The 20704-nt window shown below is 45.5% G+C and overlaps 1 protein-coding gene across 1 annotated transcript; it reads right to left on the bottom strand.

The window, feature by feature from the left end:
* Nucleotides 1–1592: 1592 nt before the first annotated feature.
* LOC102113194 (transmembrane protein 182-like) lies at nucleotides 1593–18377 on the bottom strand. Its single transcript, XM_005526124.3, has 5 exons — nucleotides 18150–18377; nucleotides 15494–15611; nucleotides 13413–13511; nucleotides 10733–10870; nucleotides 1593–4052 (listed from the first exon to the last, which is right to left on the bottom strand). Exons 1-5 carry the CDS (start codon nucleotides 18300–18302, stop codon nucleotides 3823–3825), a joined length of 738 nt encoding a protein of 245 aa, XP_005526181.1. The 5' UTR covers nucleotides 18303–18377; the 3' UTR covers nucleotides 1593–3822.
* Nucleotides 18378–20704: the final 2327 nt, after the last annotated feature.

Consider the following 20704-nt stretch of genomic DNA (forward strand, 5'->3'; position numbering starts at 1 on the left):
GCTTTCAGAATCACCACAAAAAGAGCTGATCTGGCCAAGGGGAAAGACTTTTATTATTAATTGTTGTCTCTGAGGTATGAGGGAAGAGCTCCATGGCATGAAAGAAGTTGCTGCAGGGTAACCTCCCCAAATCCCTGTATCTCCCTCAGGTTTGGCAGATCTCCCAGTATCTTTCACCAAAATCAAGCTCTTAATCTCAAGACACCTCTCCTCTCCTACGTAAGGCTTCCTCCTGAGCACAATCCACAGGGCCCGTGTTTCAACACCCAGGATTCATTAATATTTCCTGCAGAGTGCTCAGTAAGTAGCAAAAAAAGCAGGAAGTGTCCCAGATGTTGGAAAGAAAAAATGGAATTATTCATTGCTTACTAACATCAAATGCTAATGTGAGAAAAGCATCCTTGAAGAAATCCTTGACTAAAATTCATCAGAGTGATGTGAAATCACTGTTTTAATTATGCATTTTGAATGTATTTATTAGTCCCGGTTCTGATCTGACTTACAGATGTTTAGCAGTGATAAGGGTCTGCTGCAGCCTTTGGAATTACTCATGATTTATAATGACAAAACTTGGATCAGAATTAGGTCCTTGTCACTACTCTATAATATCCTTTCATCAAACTTCACATTCAACAGATGAAAGCGACCGTGGTTTCTGCAATTTCCAACTCTACCACTGAGCCCACGAGTTCTTTTTTTTTGAAATTTCTCCTACAGAAATGATGACTCTCACAGCAAATTTTGTCTGCTTGAGTTATACTTGCCACGAGAAACTTGAGAGCAAAGGAACTGGACTTTTTAGTGCACCAAAATGATGTGTTTGGCCTTGTGCTAGCAATAAACATGGAATTTTAATGAAGGGGTTAATTGCTTTAATTATGCAACTCTACAATCTCATTCTTTCTTATTGCTGTGACTATTTGATACATATCTAATATTGAGAGATTTTCCAAACCTGTAGGAGATCCAGGGATTTGTGAGGTTACCCAAAAGCTCAATACCAGACAACAATTGGATGTGCACAATACCAGATATTTAAAATAAAATACTCTCTGTTCAAGAATGATTCAAAGCCATGTGGGTTTCTTTCCAAAGAATGATGGAATTTTAAACTATTGCTTGTTCTAGAGCTGATCCAGAAAGAGCAAGTCTCCAGGGATGCTTTACTCCCTAAGGCATGAATGCATGATTAAGCTAAATGTATTCCATAAATGCCTTGATGACATTAAACTAAATTTTTTAAAGAACAGATGGAGAAAGTTAATAAATATTTCATTCTATAATATAAAACTCACTTCTATATTCACAACTTCAGGGATCCTCAGCTTCACAGATATCAATAAGTCTGATGGATTTCTTGCTGCATTCTCATTCTTCTGCCCTGGTGTCTCTTATGGGATCATCATTTCTGCATGCTTGGATTGTTTTATGGGATCAGTGAAAGGCAAGTGACTGTAAATCTTGACCTCTTCTGCTCCTGGATTATATACTTTTATTCTTTGTGACCATAAGTGTTCATCTCCACACTGAATAGATAATTAAATGACAAAAATTATTCAAAGGGAATTTATAGTGAGAAATTGTCCCTTGAAGAACTGATGGGGAACAGGAATAACCCAAGGAGAACCAGAAAAAAAAAAAAACAACAGTTTAGAATGGACAAATAAAACACTAAAATTTCTGTGTACCTGGGAATGTCATGAAACATCCATTCACCAGGAAAAACCTGTTTTTACCTGCACATCCCAATTCTATTCAAGCAAAATTTCTATTAAGGGAAAACAGTGTGGATATTGCTTAAGAACTGTAGCCCAAGCCTGTTATTCATATGAAAGAACTAATCTTTACATGGGGGAATTACAATTTCTCACTCTGTGTATGCCATGAATCTTGTAAAAGAATAATTAGAACTTGCTCCGAAAGGAAAGAAACGCCAGACTTGAATAATATTTTAGGAAGAGCATTAACAAACATTTTTACACTGCCAACAATCTTCAGTGCTTCCTAGCAGAGATTTACATTCCATTATTAATTAACTGCACTGAGTCAATAGTGTGACATAAAGCTCGGGAGATGTGAGTTGAGCACAAACTCTGACATCCACGAGAACGGCGCATTTTGAGAAGTTTGATTTAAAATTTATGCAAATGAGCTCAGCAAGCAAGGACCCAACAAACTACTTCAAAGCACCGTGCTCCAGCCCAAAAAACAAGACAAGATCAAATCTTTGTCATTTCTCAAGTGTCTTTACAAACCTCCGCATATTCAGGACAAATTATTTCAGTATCCGGATAGTTTGGAGGAGAATTAGGAGGTGATTGCTCTTCAAAGGGTCACTGCCACGTCAGCCAATCACCTGAGTGACTGCAAGAATTTAAATGTATTTAGGTGTTATATAATTTGTCTTTTTAAATCTGACTCTTCTGAGGTGTCTGTAGAATACAACAAAGTCCCAGCTGAGCTGCCTGACAGGGCCAAAATAAAGCCAATAAATATACCAACGCTATTGTCCCCGCTCCCCTTCCTCCAGCTCCCACCATTATTCAGTTTTTGGGTTGAGAAACTTCCCCAAACCGTGTCCAGGGAAAATATTTGATTCAGAGTGATGACAAAAATTATTCAAAACAAATTTATAGCGAGAATTTGCCACTTGAAGAACTGATGGGGCACAGGCACAGCCCAAAGTGATGTCACAATATCATGCTGTTGTCCCTCCTCCTTTTCCCTCGACCAGGATCACCTTTCAGTTTTTGCATTGGGAATCCCCACAAAACTGTATCCAGGGAAAATATTAAATGAAGAGTAAAGCATTGCTGGAAAGAAATCAAATTAATTCCTGTTATGTTTCAAGCCACAGAAATTGGTTTATTCCCTTATTGAAGGTTAGGTTGGGTCCAGGCACATTTGTATCTTCAGAATCAGGGATTTTAAGGAAGAAAAAAGTTTCTCATGTTTCCCGACATCCCATTAAAATGGTTTTCTTTTGACGTCAATTAGAGCCAGCTAAGGAAAAAAATCATCCTTAATTGCTTTTTAGAAATAGACATTATTGCTTGCACCATCGCAGCCAGATTCGATTTCCTTTTACAAGAAACCAGGATGCTGGGAATGCTGTAAAACTCCAGCCCTGCTGAATATGGATGTGGAGAGCTCTGCTGACAGAGAGCTGCTTTCCCTTGGGCTGCACAAAAACCTGGTGCAAATATCTCCAAATATCTCCAAAGTGGAAAAAGGCTGGAGCTGGATGTTCAGCTGGGGCTGCTTTGGGATGGGCAGTGGTCGGACACCACTGCTCTGGAGCCAGGCTGGGGGAGCTGGGGGTGCTCACCTGGAGAAAAGAAGGCTCCAGGGAGAGCTCAGAGCCCCTTCCAGTGCCTGAAGGAGCTCCAGAAGAGCTGGAGAGGGGCTGGGAATAAAGGCTGGAGGGACAGGTTAAGGGGCAATGGATTCCCACTGCCAGAGGGCAGGGATGGATGGGATATTGGGAAGGAATTCCTGGCTGTGAGGGTGCCCAGAGAAGCTGTGGCTGCCCCTGGATCCCTGGAAGTGTCCAAAGCCATGTTGGACGGGGCTTGGAGCAGCCTGGGCTAGGGGAAGGTGTCCCTGTCCATGGCAGGAACAGGATGGGTTTCAAGGTCCCTTCCAACCCAAACCATCCTGGGATTCTGTGGATGCCCTGTTCTCCGTCCCTGCTTCCCCATGACAACGAGTGTAACCTATCCCAACAATTAGAGCTACAAAAACGATCAAGTCCTCAAAACTTGGGTGTGTTTCTTTACGAGGAGCATCACCAATTTTCTCAAAGCCTTCTCCACATTTGTCTTACTGCAGGGAATCCATAATGTCTCTGCCCACCAGAAAGAAGAGGAGTCCAGAGAGCAGCACCAGGGGCACCCCGGCGGCGGCGAACATGAAGGACCACCCGTAGTAGACGTGCACGGGGACATCATCCAGGCACTCCTCGCTCCTCTCCAGGAGGATGTACTTCTGAAAATCAGCTGCAAACTCCTTCCACATCACAAAGAGAAACACGAGCAGGAGAAACAAACCTCCTGGGAAGAGAGACAAAACTGAGTTATTGTTTGTGCAGGAAACTCAGGAATAAAAGTGAGACAAGATCATCCATGCTCTGCATCAAAGCTTTGTGTTGCAGGATTGCTGCTCCTGGCATTGCTCTGGGGGTTCCTGTGGAAGCTGAGGCTGCTCGCCATGGGAGAGCCCCACACCACAGGGATCAGTTCCTGCCCTCTGACACCTTGGGCTTTGAGCACCAGCACTTCTGAAGGCTCTGCTTCAGCAGGATGAGGCCGTGGAGAAGCCACCAGAGCAGGGCTGATGCTCCCAGCAGGGTCCTGCCTTCCTCTCTCGAAGTTGGGATGTTCCACTTTTTTTCACTTTTAATTTCTCCAGTATTAATGAGGAGACACCAAAACTTAGTTCTTCCTGGTTTATATCTACCCTTGCAAGCAGTGTCATAGGCAATCCCCACCAGGAACGCAAAGATGCCGTGATAAATCCTCCTGATTTCAAAATTCTGGCACTGCCACCCCCAGAGCCAGCAGAGCCTGCAGGGCCAACACATTACAGGGTGGCAAAGGCACACAGCCATGAGATATTAATCTTAGATAGGCTACTAAATACCAGAATAATAACAAGAATATTAAGCAGCTTATGCCATGAAGCTGGAAGCAGATGACAAAAATTAGAGTGGCCCAAATCTCATTTACTGTGTATCATTAAAAAAATATATTTCTATGGTGCATTTTAAACTCAACATCTATTAAAGCTAAATAGTGATGGTGTGATGACAGGTCTGAAAGCAGTTCAGAAATATCTGATCTTGCTACTTCACAGGTAGAAGCTGCTATTTTTAAATGGTTCTGTATAACATATAAATATACACATACACACATATATGAAAGAAATACATCACAGCTTATATTATTTTTATGGTTGAAGTGAACTGCTCGAAATTAATTTAGTTGACAAGTTACCACACAGTTCTGTGGATGTGTTGTGGCTTCTGCAGGATTTAATTTCTCCCCTTGCCATTTTTAAATCAAAGGTAGTTGTGGTGTATTTAATTATTCTTCCTGGCAGCTTATACACTCCAAAATCCAGCTCCTGTGCTAAGGAAAGGAAAGGGGTAAAGCTTGACATTGATTTATCTGCTTAGGGAGGTTACTGAATCTTCAGTCAGAGAAAACAGGTCTGTGTTTTACTGTGATTCTGTTTGTAATGGTTATAAAAACATCTCAGAATAAAATAAGGCTCACATGAAGGTAAGAGACTTCAAAGTCCTCACAAGGAATGAGGTAGAAGTTGCAGTTCCCCACCCTAAGCTGTCACATTTACTAAACTGCCTCCCATGCCCTAAAAAGATGCAATCTTATCAATCAAAAATTGGTGCAGCCATACAAATATTCTTTACACCACCCCACAGTGATATTCCAGCCGTTCTCCCTGATGTGGAGGAGTCCTTGTATTTCCTGGAGAGGCAGGCGAGGAGTTAAACAGCAGCTGCTGGAACATTTGCATGTTCATTGAGGTTTTGATACCACTTGAAATTAAGTGCACAAATAAATATTTTACACTTACTATGATAGTTGTACACTTAAAATACCAATTATTCTACTATAAGAAAGCGATGGCGTGTTCAAATAGTCGCATGTCCTTTACAAAATACAATGTATTGATAAGAAGGCAATTAAGTCTTTATTACTGATGTAATTTAAAATTAAATTAATTAGATAGCAACTGAACCTTGAAAAGTGCTCCTTTAAAGATCAATTTCTATTTCATTAACTTATAATACCTACCGTAAGAGACGCAAATGAAAGCGCTGCCCTGGTGGGACAGAGAACGTGGGCATGGAAAAGTGCTTTGGAATTTCGCTTTAAATAACCAGGAATTCTGTGTTGATTCCTGCCAGGACAGTTTAGACATCCTAAGTCTCATTTTTTTAAGTAATCGGATCAAAACCTTCCAGTTCTTACTGAGGAGGGTGTGGGAAGTCCCAGGTGTGAGTGGAACCACGCCCAACCTCTAGAGGAGGTCAGGAATGGGAATTGGTCCCTCCTCTGGGCTCAGCAGAAGCTCCAGGTCTTGGCATGGAAGGAATTATTATTAAACAGGTACTGGAGGTGATGGCATGGCCATGGCATCTAAATTAAGAATGTTTTCACACTCTGGGAAAATGACAAGAATATGTAAAGCCAGCAGCCTTCTTCCCTGGAATAATTACAGCTGAGTGATGAAGAATCCCTGGGATTTACACCACGTCCTCAGTGGGAAGAGAAAATCAGAAGGGCAGGTGCAGCTCAGGAAGGGCAGCTCACCGAAATCTGCTCAGCCAGAAATGCCTGTTTGGAGCAATCACAAGGGTACCTGAGCCTGCCTGAAATCTGTCACACTTACAGCCATCAGCAGCCTCTTCATCATCAGAAAATCAGGATGTTTCACTCCCCTGTTACCAAAGTGTTTGGCATTTTTGTTTTAAAACGCTGTTGAATTTGGGAGTTTTCATCTGTTGAACATGTTTTAGATTACCCCCTCCTTTCTGGGGCTTTTAGTGTTGGACACAGCAGAAAATCATCTTTGTTTCCTGTCAGCTTTGGGTCTAGAGATGCAGATTCCTTCTTGCTTTGGGCAGAAAAATGAAAAACTGAAAAAATGTAGTTTTCTGTCCTAAACATGACATTGGCATTGGCACCCACACACAAGACACAGGGTGTGTGTTGGGCTTGGGTAAATAAAGACCTCATCAAACCTCATCCCCATGCTCCTCTCAGCATCCCTGTGCTTTCTCCACTGGAAAATTACCCGAGTGATCCCTTTCCTTGCCTCCTTCTCCCTTTTGCCATTAGGATGGTACTGGGAAAAATTAACTGCGAAACTCCATCTCCAGGCTGATGAGGTCAACGGCATCTTCTGGGGTGGGGCTAATTGCCAGAAAATTGCAGTGAGGTATTAAATCTGTCTCCTTTGTGAGCTGCAGATCCAGGAGCCTGGAGCTCCATCCCCCTCTCCCAGCGGAGCTGTGTCTTCCGTGTGGGCAAATTGAAGTAGAGCTTTTCCTTTCTCTCACTTTATTTCCTTGTGACACCTTTATAGCTGCTAATTGTGGGGACAGGTGAGTGAACTCAATCTTTAACTCTTATTCTGGGGAAGCTACTGAACTTTTGTGTAATCTGCTAATTAGGAGAATAATGAACTTTGACTCGTTCTCCTCTCTCACTCGTTGCCTCTTAGGGATGTTAATAACGATGAAATGGAGGGGTGACCTCCAGCTGCCCTTCCATAACTGTCAGCCTTCACTGCACGTGGGGAGCCTGAGACTGCCAAAGTGGAGCTGCTACATTTGGGAAGCAGAATATGAGCAAAAAATCCACCACTTTAGCTCACAGGATTGGGAAATCGGGCCTTTTTTCCATGTTGTTGGGTCATGCTGAAGAACAGGTTGGTCCTGCCATGGGCAGGGACGTGACCCATCACCCCAGGTTGCTCCAAGCTCCATCCAACCTGGCCTGGAACACTTCCAGGGATGGGGCATCCACAGCCTCTTTGGGCAACAGTGCTGCACTTCTAAGTTTAGTCTCTAAAATACCCAAAGGAAAAGAAAACCGAGGAGCACAAGGTAGGAAAATTGAAGGACCACAAGCAAAGTTGTCTCAGAGCTTCCAGAAGCTGCAGCACAGAGCCCATCCAGACCTCTTGGTGACATTGTAGTGACAATTAACCAGCCTCTGACTACTGAAACAAAGGGACAATCCAGCCAGGATCTGCCACCGCTTGGAAGCGCTGAAGCTCATTCCGAGATGGCAAGTGCTGGGAGGAAAGCAGCACACTGGCTCCTGGCTCACGTATTCCAGGTGCTTTTGGGAGAGCTGGCAGGGAAAACTGCTCAGCTGGGGCTGTGGATGTGCAAAGGCAGCACCAGGAAATGTCAGATGGGCTCCGGCTCTTTCCAGAGTCACCCAGTGGAGGAAATCCAGAGAAATGGATCCAATGCTTTGGAAGGGCTCTCAGAAACACCTCCCAGAGTGGTCCATTGGTTACGGGAGCTGGCACAGGCAGATTTGCCCTCTGGAATGTTCAGTAAGTGAAAAGCATCTCTGAGGGAAATCCAAAGGTATCCATAACAATCCTCACCCTTTGGGGCTGGATTTCCCCAGCAACAGATGGACACACAACCCTCCTCAAGACCCGTACCAGGCTGGATGTCCATAAATGTCTGGGAATGCATTTCCAGTCTTTTGGCGGAAAAAGTGATGTCATTTAACAATGAATAACCCCAACTTCTCCCAAAAGTAGGGAGCTGGTGAGCAGAACAAAGCTGCTGGTGAAGGGCTCCCTGCGAGGCCAGGACATCCCGTGGTTCTGGTGCTCCATCTCCCACTCTGACTGCCAGACCACATTCCCACTCTGCAGACTGCCAGCTTTTTCACACTTCCTGAAGGAGAGATCTTTTCTGCAAGGGAGGTTAATTAAAACTGACCTGCAGGCCATGATTAGAAGACAAGAGGCACTTTCTCCTGCATCATCCCTGCACATCCCGCTATCCGAAGGAAAGGGGTGGCTGGGGACTTGAGGCTGTGTTAAATCCATTGTTCCTACTGCTCAGTGCAATTATGCAAAATATTTTTAGAAGGGATAACAACAAAATAACCATGGAGGGATGCAACCCAAATCCATCCAGAAGCCAGGGCCAAGCAGGATCCAGAGGTCTGAGATCAGGATAAGCCCTTCTGAATAAAAGCATCAGTTGAAACACTAAGGAAACTTTGCTGAAAAACACATTGAATCCTTCTGCTATCATTTGAATGGAAAATATAGTAGGAAGTGTCTTCCAGCTGAACTCGTTCCCCCCGAATGACTGTTACTAACGATTGCTGTTCAGATTGAAGCTGCATTAATACAAACTTCAATTTTAACAGCAGCATCTTTGTCTAATGCCAAGAGGTTTATGTGATGCATAATCAGCTCTTCTAAAAAGTGTCACATTCGAAGTCTCAGCCTTTTAATCAAGGAGTAGTCAAATAAAGTGGAAAAACAATGAGAAAAAAAAAAAAAGGAAGAGAGTTGAGTATTACTCTACATTCTTTCCTGTGATATTTCTGCCCAATGTGCAGGCTGGACACACTCCTCAGGGACATCTGCTGCCTCCTGGGAGCCTGGACTACAGATGGGAAGAGAAAGGGCCCTGGTACAGCCCTTGGATTATTATCCATTATGGGATCACAACAGCCCCATGGAAAACTACAGGCTTGGAGCAGTGTGGCTGAGAATCTGTTTGTGGAAAAGGCCCAGGGGGTGCTGGTGCCAGCAGCTGGACATGAGCCCAGGGGTGCCCAGGTGGGCAAGAGGCCAATGGCACCAGGCTTGGATCAGGAATGGTGTCCAGGGGGATCAGGGCACTGCTGGGGCACCTCGGGAACCCCCCAGGACAAGAGGGACATTGAGGGGCTGGAACGTGTCCAGGGAAGGGAATGGAGCTGGGAAGGGGCTGGAGAATTCCTGAGGGAGCTGGGAAAGGGGCTCAGCCTGGAGAAAAGGAAGCTCAGGGGGCCCTTCTGGCTCTGCACAAGTCCCTGACAGGAGGGGACAGCCGGGGGATCGGGCTCTGCTCCCAGGGAACAGGGACAGGAGGAGAGGGAATGGGGAGGTTCAGGCTGGAAATCAGCAGGAATTTCTTCATTGTCCATCTCTGTCACAGGCTGCCTAGGACAGGGGTAGAATGACCATCCTTGGAGAAATCTAAAAGCTGTATAGATGTGGCAGCTGGGGACATGGGTCAATGTCAGGACCTTTCTTGTTAAATATTTTCATTAATGTTTTCAGCCCCTCCTAAATTGGGCTCACTTAAACCATAAACTGAGAGCAAAGATGGTGTCTCATGTGCTTTATGCCAGGCATGAGGCAGCAGGAGCTGGTGAAGGATCTGCAATTAAGCAGTGGCTTTTCAGAGAAAGGCCTGATTTCATTACCAAGTTCTTCACTTGGCGCAGCTCAACTGAGCTCTAGCCTGTGGCTGCTTGAGTCATAAAAGAGCTTTTTTCTGAGTTTGAGTCACTGGTATAAATCAAGTATTTCTACTATTGAAGCCAGTTATTCCTCTCAAATACAGAAAAGGAAAGAGCCCAAGTGATAATTCAGTGGAATCATTGGTAACAGCAGTGGGAAAAATGAATAAATGTCTATTTTTAATTCATTTTCCTGCAGTGCCATCATTTCATCTTTTCAGGTCTCCTTAAGCCAGCCCTCCCATTTTGGATCATGGGGTTTGCCTTTCATCACTCTGTGAGTTTCCAGCTCTATCAAAGCTAACAGCAGAGGCAGGAGCAGCCCAAATGCAAAGCCTGACTTTGGGGAATTGAGCGTGGCTGACGCTGCCCAGGCTTAACACACCTGCAGGCTTTACTGAAATAAAAGGGCTGCACAGAGGAATAGTAAAAACAAAGTGATTTTCAAAAATCTCAGCCTTGCTAGGACTAGGAACTATCTTGCTAAAGACTGGCTGAGCACAGAATCACAGAATGGCTTGGGTAGGAAGGGGCCAGGGACAGGGACACCTTCCACTGGACCAGGTTGCTCAGAGCTCCCAGGGGTTTAATTCCAGTGGGGAAGAGGGAAATCATTTGCTGGTCCCACCAGAGCCCCATCTCCCACGGCAGCACTCCATCCCCCCCAGCCCCCATCCCAAAGCCACCCTGCCCCAGCCATGTCCCCTCACCTGAGAGCAGCAGGAATCCTCCCCCAACTTTGTAGGAGCGGGGGCTGGAGAAGGGGACCCCACACACCAGCAGGAGCCCCCCCACGAGCCCGGCAGCCACGGCCAGCAGGATGAACGCCGTCCAAAAACCTCTGTACACTGCAACAGGAGCAAAGTCAGTGAAAGGAGAGGGAAAGAGGCTTCCTTCTACCTCAGAAATCTTTTTCTTTGTGATGCCATGTTTAACTCCTGTTTTAGCAGCAGTGAAAACAACAATCTGTGACGCTGCTGTGTCAGGCAGAGCTGAGGCTCCGGCTTTGCCAGGGCACCTGGAACAGCCACGGGTTCAGGGGGAATGTCATGCCCTACAGGATGGGACTGGAATGAGGCCAAAGGGCTGTGAAGGTTTGCCAGGGAAGCACACCAAAAAAAGGGGTGGGAGGAAAGGACACTGCTCTTAGCTGTGCCGGGGGAGGTTGGATAAACTTGGCAAGAAAGGAAAGAAAATTGAAAAATATGGAGAGGTGGATTCAGACTACAGCTTTGTTCCACTTTAATTAACACTTCGGGAAGGGGCCAGGCTCCTGGTTTAAAATAAAAACAGTGTTTGCTAGCAGGACTGCAGGGAAAACAGGAGTTCATGAGTTCCCCCATTAATGGCCTTGCTTGAGTCCAGGGGCAGGAGAGCACCTGCCTCTCCATCCAGGGAATTTGGGGGTTTGGCTGTGACTTCATACAACCACCCCAGGCAGAGCTGAGCAGGCTCGCTCCATCACATCCCACCAGACAGAACAGGATGGGATGCAGCCCACTAATTCAAGTCTCCCAGCAGCCAAGTGGGATACTGCCATAAACCTTATCCAAAAGGTCTTCCAGCAGAGACCCTCTGACACCCTGCTCCCCATCCCCTGATTTATCCTTTGGACCACCACATCGTGCCCTGCCAGCTGCTTTCCAGAAGCTCCAGTTCCATTTAAGCAGAGCACGAGCAAGTGGGTAGTGCTGAAATGATTCACACTTGAAAGAAAAATGATACAGAGAAGATGCGTTTTCCTCATTTGAAACCATTTTGTCAGGAGAGCCACTTAGGGAGAGATAAGTATCTTGAACTCTCCAAAACCACAGAATTCATTTTCATGTTTAACCTCCCGTCACCCGTTTCTCTCAGGGAGTCTAAGAGGATGCAGATAAGGCAGAATTATCTCTGGAGCAGGTAACAGCTGGAGGACCCCTCTCCTTGGACAGCCTCCTGTTTTGTCAGCGTTTGCAAATGAGGACGGACTGGTTAGGAAGAAAAGGGTGTTAGGGACAGGAGTGGCTGCTCCCCCCGAGGGCTTTGCAGAGGATTGGGAGCTCCCCCTGCCCAAAATGTGGAGGCTGAGCCACCCCCACGTCCCCAGAGGTGATGGGGACAGGCAGGGAGAGGGTGCCCCCCTCCCCGGCACCCTCACAGAACCATCAAGGTCGGAAAAGACCTCTGAGAAAATCGAGATATTCCCGGGGCTGTCCCGGGGGACATCTGGGAGGCAGCTGGGGAGGGTTTCACAGCCGGGGCTGACAGGCAGGGACAGATGCCTCCAGCGCCCTTTATTTAGGACGGAAAAAATAGTGTTTATCAGCAGGCTCATTCAGAACCTGGACGCTGTGCCCGTCTCTCCCAAGCAGGAACAATCCCAGTGCTCATCCCGCACTTTGTTTTGTCCCGTGTTTGCTGCACATCCTGCACCAGCTCCTCCTCCTCCTCCTCCCTCCACAGGTCCCTCGTATCCATTTGACACCGCTGAGCGTTCCCCGGGGCAGGAATTCTGCACAGCACAGCCAAAGAAACGAGCTGATCTCCCTCACGTGCTCCAACTGACAATATTTTTTTTTTATATAAATTAATTTCTCATAGGGAAAAAAAAAAAAACCAACAAAAAAAAAAAAAAAACCCGAAACTAAAAAAAGGTACTACTAAAGGCTAAGGAAAAGGTCAAGATGTTTGTTTGTGCAGAACGTCTGCCCTGCATCCCCGGAGGCAAGGCAGACTGATGCACAGTATTTAAAGAAATCAATTCATTTCAAAAAAGATCATTGAATTAATTCTAACTGCTGCCACCAATTTAGCAAATTAAAATTCCTAACAGCAGCTGATTCATTAAAGAACTTGGAAAATATAGAGAAACATAAATAAAAAGGGACTCGGTTGAAAGGGAGCTCTCCAACTGTGTAGTATTCAGTGCTTTAAAAATAAGGCACTCACTTGTGTGGATTTTCTAACAATTTGGTGTTTAACCGATTTTCCAGTACTTGTTTATTTTGTCTTGCAACAAATGGACACCTGAGCTATCCAGGGAAACCAGATTCTGGGACCAAGTCAGCACCTGGGCTGGGTTTGGGTTAGGGCTCCAGCTCTTCCCAATGAGTGAGGAGATGGGAGAGAATGGATTTATCCTCCTGCCTTGCTCACAGGAGTCGGTGCTGAGCACCCCATGGGAGGGAGCACAGCCCATCCCAGCTGGAGGAGAGAAAACACGGGAGAACCTCTGTGCTTGGGGCAGCCAACCAAGCAGGACTGGCTGGTGAAGGAGCTCTCCAAAGGTCTCAGCCATGCTTGGCTGTGTGAATTTACACTGGGAGGAGCACAGCACTGCCACACATCCCAAATCCCTGCCTGATCCCGTGGAAAAGGAGCTGCTGGGGGAGAAGGAGAGGAACTCACCTGCAGTTGTGTCATAGGAGGGGTGGGGGAAAGGTCCCACAGCAATGGGCATGGGGAAGAGGTAGCCATGCATGCAGAACTTGGGGTGTGCTTGGCTGGCTGGAAGAGATGAAGGAAAAGAAGAATTAAATCCCTGTTTGCTTTTATTTCCTGCAGAATCAGTTACAGTACTGAGACAGTGATGTGCTGTTGCGCAAAACCTGCAAAACCCTCAGTGAAATCAGAAGGCTGTGGAGGAAAAAAAGATAATAAATATTGGCTAGAGAGGAAAAAAAAAAATAGAAATAAGAATTATGAAAGAGGGGAGATATCAGAGGCTCTGAGACTGCTTCTTGCACATCTTCTCATCTTCATAACCTGAGTCTGAGGTGGACAAAAATCATGAAAGATGGAACAACTGAAGTCAGTGTCAATATTCTCGTTGCTGTTTTCCTCCAGAAAATGTGCCTGACCACCTGGAAGGGTCAAAATGTTTGGGTACCAGAACAAGGAACTTCCAAGACCTCCAGCTGGTGAGAAGGAAAAGCACAATTAGAATGGAAATGCCCCATCAATATTAATACCACTGAGGCTTATCATGATTAACAGTAATAGAATGAATGTTAAATGAATTAATTAATGGTTGGCCACTTATTTAAATATGTTCCCCAGCTCAAAGGAGCACTTTATAATAGGTGGACATTAGTTCATGCTAAATTGACTATGGAATACCTATTGAATTAATTATTACATCCACAAGAGCAGCAAATTAATTTGCCATGATCAATCCTATTATAATAAATACCTAAAGAAGTAGAAAAAAAATTTTGCCAGTTATCAGAGTGACTCATTTTACTTCAGGTAAAATTATATTATGTATTTTCATATAATGTAATTCAGTAGCAAACTCCCTGTCTCAAGTCTGTCCTTTTTTATCACAAATTTCCCGTGTGAAAAACCTCCCATTGTTCAGTTGAACGGTGGCGGGAAGTATTCCTGCAAGGTTTTACAGGAAACAGGTCAGGGGCTGGGGGACAGCGAAGTCATTTGAAATTTTAATCACTGCAGAGTAAATTTAGTGTAGGAACCTGCATTATTTGCAGGGAAGTGCCCTCTGAGGTGATTGTGCTGCTCCACAACCACAGGAACATCTTCCATCGAGGCCTCGGTGGGCACAGGGCCAAGGTTCTTGTGGTGTTTAAAGCCTTTGCAGAACTTATTTAAATATTATTTAATATTTAACTTATTTTTAACTGGGGGTGTTTTATCCCAAATCCTACTGTAGAGTTGTGGCCCCCAGCAGGAGGGGCCTTTCCTATTCCTTTCCTATTCCTTTCCTATTCCTTTCCTATTCCTGGTGGGAGCAGCTGGGTCACTGGGCCAACCCTTCACTGCACGAGGGCCACCAGGTTGGCACCATCCAGTGCCACAGAACCGGTTTCACCCTTTCCTTCAATTTGTTTTTTGAAGAATTAATGTGTTTTTCAAAAAAAAATAAAGGATTTTGCATCCCTCTCTGTTTATTCTCAAGTGTAATTCCAGTGATCTTAAAAAGTAAAAAAGGCGAGATCTTAAAATAAAACGGCTTTCGGTGGTGCACCGCTGGTCCTGAGCACCCAGGGACACCACGAACACGCAGTTCCAGCCTTCCCAGTGCTGAAATCAGTGGGAGCTGGGAATTCTGAGCACCTGGAAGACAGAAAACAGGGACAGAAGAGTGATGCAAGGAAGGGCATGGGCTCACATTTACAGAACTTTGCCAAACACAAATATCAAGAGGTATTGGGAGGGAAGGGGAGGAAGGAAGAGTTCTCCTTGCTGGTGGAAGCCACCACTTCACATAACTTTGTAGGTGATAAATTAAATGGCCTCAAGAGGTTGCAACATTTCTGTGCACAGCCCTCTGAGAGCAAAATCCAAGCCAAAAAATGAGCACAGAAAGGGGACAAAAACGAGTGAGCCAGGTTTGCTTTTGACAGAAGATGACAATGACAAAAATTAAATTAAAACTGTCTCCGCATCCCTGGGAGCACTTCCTGCGTTTGTTTCCCATTAAACTGTGAGGGAATGCTGTGGATACGGAGTGGTGGCATTGTACTCACTGTACCAGAAGGTCCAGATGGTCTCGGGGTGGTCCTCGCCAAAGAACCAGCACCGCCAGAAGAAACCCTCGTGGTGGAAAGTGAGGATCTCCTTCCCAGCCTCTGTTGGAGTCTCAGCCTGGGGAGCAATGAAAGCTGAGGTTGAAACAGGGAAGATCATGGTACAAAGAGTGTCTGCTTTGCTTAGACAGACATTGATTTAATTTTTTATGGGGTTTTCATTTGCTTTTTGAGTCCAGTTTGGAAGGATGGGGGAACACGGAGGAGCTGCTGTCCTTGACTTTCTGCTGTGTCACAGCTACGAAATGTTCTGTTAACAAATTGTCCTGAGAACCTGCACAAACCATTTGCTTCCTTTTCTCCTGCCCTTAAACCCCTGCTGGCCAGAGCTGGATGGGAATTTCAGGGAGCTGGTCCTTCTGGGTGTGCCTTACTCCTCAAACACCTTCCTCCAACCCCCAAACCAGACCTGTGAGCACAAAGTTTTGGTCTTTCCAGAAGGGAGGATATTGCAAAGTTTAGTCATGGAAGATTTACCAAAGGATTTATTAAAATTTATCTTTTAAATATATCTTATCCAGTTTTATCTTCCTCACAGAGTTTGACAAAGGAGACTGTGACAAAATTATGCTTTATGATGGATGGGGAATGTCCATGGAAGAATCTGCCCTGTGAACCACAAAGGAGAAGGGACACAACAGGGAGGTGCTAGAGGTACTTATCCTGTCACAGGTTAAAAAGTTTGGGTAGGAAAGGACCTCAAAGCCCATCCAGTGCCACCCCTGCCATGGGCAGAGACACCTTCCCCTATTCCAGGCTGCTCCAAGCCCCATCCAACCTGTCCTTGGGCACTTCCAGGGATCCAGGGGCAACCACAGCTTCTCTGGGCACCCTGTGCCAGGGCCTCGCAGGGAAGAATTTCTCCCCAGTATCCCTCTGGCAGTGGAAGCCATCCCCCCCTTGTCCTGTCACTCCATCCCTTGTCCCAAGTCCCTTTCCAGCTCTCCTGGAGCCCCTTCAGGCACTGGAAGGGGCTCTAAGGTTTCCCCAGGGATCTGCTCCCCTCACCTCGATGTGTTTATGCATCACATTATAGCAGCTTCCAGAGCTCTGCCCAGATTCTCCTTTGACTTTCAGGATAAAATCCTGACTATGACAAGGGGAACATTCAGCCCTGAAACTTCCTCAGCTGGTGGCTCTGACTTGGTGCATCCACAGCACATTTCACTGAGTTTTCCAGATACTCAGCCCATCCTTATCTGTAAGGGACAGGATTTGACAGTTTAAGAAAGGGCAGAGAAGGTAAAAACCGAGCCTGTTATCCACAACCAGTAACAGAAATAGAAATAATAGAAACAGTGTCTGAAATAGAAATAAAATAGCTCAGAGGGAAGAGTAAGAGCGGTTCCTATTTCTGCCTGGTGCTTTTGAAGTCACTGCCTCAGCGTCAGGCTCCCCAACACTTGGCCAAGAGCATCTCTGAAATGTTTGAGATGCTTATTCGTGTCGTGCAGTGCATCATCTCTGCTCTCTCCACTTTCAAAAACAACCAAAATGCAAAACAATTAACACTGTCACTTCCCAAGTGCATGAAAAACAAGTGGCACTTCTCTGTCTCTGCCATCCCCAGGCTTTACTGAGCTGTGTGAAACTAAAGACCTTGTCTTCTGTTTCACTTCTCCAGGCATTTTTTTCCATCATAATTTTTTGGTTTTTTTTACTTGGGAAAGTCATTCGGAACCATGACTCAAGCAAACAGTGCCCTACATTTGATTATGGGATTCTGAAATGAAAGAAAAATATTTCTTGTTGGCATCATGATGCTTACCCAGGGTGACTCACCACACCAGGAAAAAAATCAAACCTAATTGGATTGAACTTTGAAGTAAGAAAAAGTCTGCACACAACAAGGATCTTCCTGTCATTTTGTAATGGAAACCACACATTGATTGGCACAAAAACATTTCGGGGGAGTGGGTGGCTCGAGGAACTGATCTGGTTGTTATTTCATTGAAGAGTTAGACAACAGCAAGTGCAGCAGAAATCCAGCTTGGGGGATCCATAAACGAGCGACACCAGCCTTTAGCACTAAAATATCAAGCTGTCCCTTGAAAATTACATTTCCTGCTAACTAAAATCCTATATAAATCTTACTCTGAGGATATCCAGGCCACTGGTGGGATGGGCAGGAACCCGTCTGCTCTGTGTCTGATGTTCACTTTTGTTTGGTGTCTGTGCTGCAGCTGTATCACTTCAGATGGAAGTGATTGCCAAGCCCCACAATTTTAAACATGAACTAGTTTTAAATGAAGAAACTTACAGAGAGAGAAATCTTTTAATGGCAAATATCAGGACATATCTTTTGTCTTTAGAGGGAAATGCTGTCAACAACTAAAGCTCTTACATTTTTGCCTTCCATTCTCTAATGTTCATATCTGCCAGATTACAGAGGTGCCGTCTTCATGTTTCCTAGACACAATTTACTCCAGTCAAAATGCTCAATGTTATGGAAAAGCAGGGTTAGATTTTAAAGAATTTAAAGTTTTACCTCAGGCTGGTCACTTTCACTGACCATAAATATTATCACAGATTTCAAATTTTTAGATCTGAAATTATTTAGGTAAGTTCTTTCAAAGCACAAGATTGCAGAGCTCACCCCCCTGGTGCTCAGAGTGCTGTTCCCATGGTCGAAGACCCCGCAGGTGTCCGTGGCCAGAAGCCAATAATCCGTCCCAAAGGCGATGAGGAAGAGCAACACCCCGATGCCTCCGAGGATCCCGGCTGCCAGGGCGGCTGCTCCGGCCTTCATGGGGCAGCAGGGGGGGAAACCAGCACAACTGGAAATCAGAAAAGGAGGAAAACCCCCGAGTTTCCTGGGTCTCTGGGAGAGCAGGGCCAGAGAAATGCTATTTTTGGATGTGGATAATAATCTCCTGGCTGGTGTGAGTTTCAGTGGGTGGTGGAGCAGGACTAATAAAAGCAGATGACCTGGCGTAAGCAAGCAGCTGTGGCATTAAGGATCATGACAAACAGCTACTGAGGCAGAGCAGGAGCCATCCAAGGGGACACACGGCTGCTGCTCCGGGAGGAGCCGAGCCCAGAGCCCTCAGGACATGGCTCTGGGTCATGAGTGCAGAATTCCTGGGACACCAGGGAGTTATTCCCATCCCTCCCTGCACACACGAGCAGAGCTGGACCCAAAGGTCTTCCCCACACTCTGGAGCCCGTGGTGTCCTCAGCCACTGTGGTGACACCTCTCACCTTTGGAATTTGTGTCTCCTTCTTCATCTGAGAAAAACTCTGATGTGGCTTTCACAGAAAGCAACCCCAGGGATGCAAGAAAAACATTAAGACATGGGGAGATCTTAAATATCCCGGTACTCTTGGAAGGGCTGCAATCAACAACACCTTTGCACCAGGCAGGTCCACATGGAGCTGGACAAGGAGCATCCAAGGAGGTGCACACACGGACACACTGGGGATGTCCTGCAGTTGTAAATGATGTTCTCCCCCCTCCCAGAGAAAAGTGGATTATATGGATCCATACCTCTCCCACCCACCCAGCCTGCTGTGGGAGAAGTGTCTCCTGGGAGCAAGGACATTCCTGCATGGAATTTCACTGCCATTTGCTTCCTAATGTTTTTGGCTTCTGCTGGAGCATCTGCTGTAGATCACTGCCAGGAAAGGGATGCCAGACTAGGAAAATTATAATTTCTGTAGGGCAATAACTATATTCCTGTGACATGCCAGGAGGCTGGGAGAAGAAATTTAAGTCACAGTTAAAAATTGCATTCCGATTTTCTAACCTTAGCTTTAGTCATGACCTGCTCTAAACAGGGGGGAAGTTGATGATGATGTTGACTTCTCTATCCTATGGGAATTTGTGTTGCCAAATTGATTTCCAAATCAATTTAATATTTGAAGTTACCTGTGAACATATGGGTATCTCAAAGCAACTGCACACTGGTTGGGGAACCTGGAGAAGGTTGGGAAAATTTTTGACTGTACTTCTTATTGAGGCATATAGAGTGCTGAATGTTCTCAATCTTCTGTTATGCTTCTACAAGCACAACAGAATTTAAATTATAATCATTTATTTTATCTTCTGCATTGTCTTTCTTAAATATTGCAGGGGTAGCTGTTAAATAACACGTTAGGCCTCTCTTTCCCACACTGTCCCAGGGGCTGAGTTGCTCCTGGTTTAACCTGACTGTGAGCATGTGAGGAATTCCACAGGACCCAGGATTCAGAGCAAGCCCTTCACTGGCAGGGAGAAAGGAGAGCTGGGGCAAGGTTCAGATTTACCATCATGCAGGGTGAAAACCCAGCCACAGAGCTGGGATTCTGCAGGAATAAACACACCCTGTCCATCCCATTGTCCTGCCATTCCACTGGAAACACTCCCAGCCACAGAGAGGGATTTCCATTGAGGTTCTTGTGATCAACGCTCCCTAAACCTCCACTCATCCCATCCCTACACAAATTACCCTTTCCCACCTCATCCCAGCACATTCACTCTTTTTCCATAGTTTTGAACAGCAGTAACACTCCCGTCTCCCAGCCACTGGGGCTTCACTGCTGCTCCTTGTAGTGAATGTAAAATGGTTGATTAAATACAAAGTACAGCTTATCTATCACCTAAATAATCAATTAGTGCAATTCCAATCAGACATTTAACTACCACACAATCCTGGCTAGACCTGCCTGAAGTGACAATGACAATTGGTTGCCATCTCTTCTCGTGACCTCCTCCTCAAAGCTGGACATGACTGACAGGAGCTTTGGCAATGCTCAGAGGAGCTGGGTGAAAACAAGGATTTGCACACCAGGAGAGAGGATTTTTTTTGTAGCTCACGCTGCAATTACATAAAATTAAAATGCAAAGTGGGCACTTGTGTATTTTTGTTTTTAAAAAGGGATTAATGCACACTTCCACATCTCTGGGTGTGTTTTGAGCCAGCTGTATTTGGCACTGCTGTTTTTGTGCTACTGCACATCCCGAGTTAGTGCTGTTTGCCATTTGGAAGTGTCCTCAGGAATTCTGGGTCCCACTGGCAGAAAAACCCTGCGTGGCTGAGGCAGAACATTGCTGGTGCCCAGCCTTGGCTCTTCACAGGATGCCTTCTGCCCAGTCAAATATCTTCCAAATTCTGAGGCTGTGGAACAGGAATTGAGCTCCCAAGTTTGGGATGTCTCTCCACGCACTGAAAT

This window comes from Pseudopodoces humilis, chromosome 15 (assembly GCF_049639895.1).
Source record: "Pseudopodoces humilis isolate 2021_Gansu_Grassland_sample_001 chromosome 15, ASM4963989v1, whole genome shotgun sequence".
NCBI lineage: Eukaryota > Metazoa > Chordata > Aves > Passeriformes > Paridae > Pseudopodoces > Pseudopodoces humilis.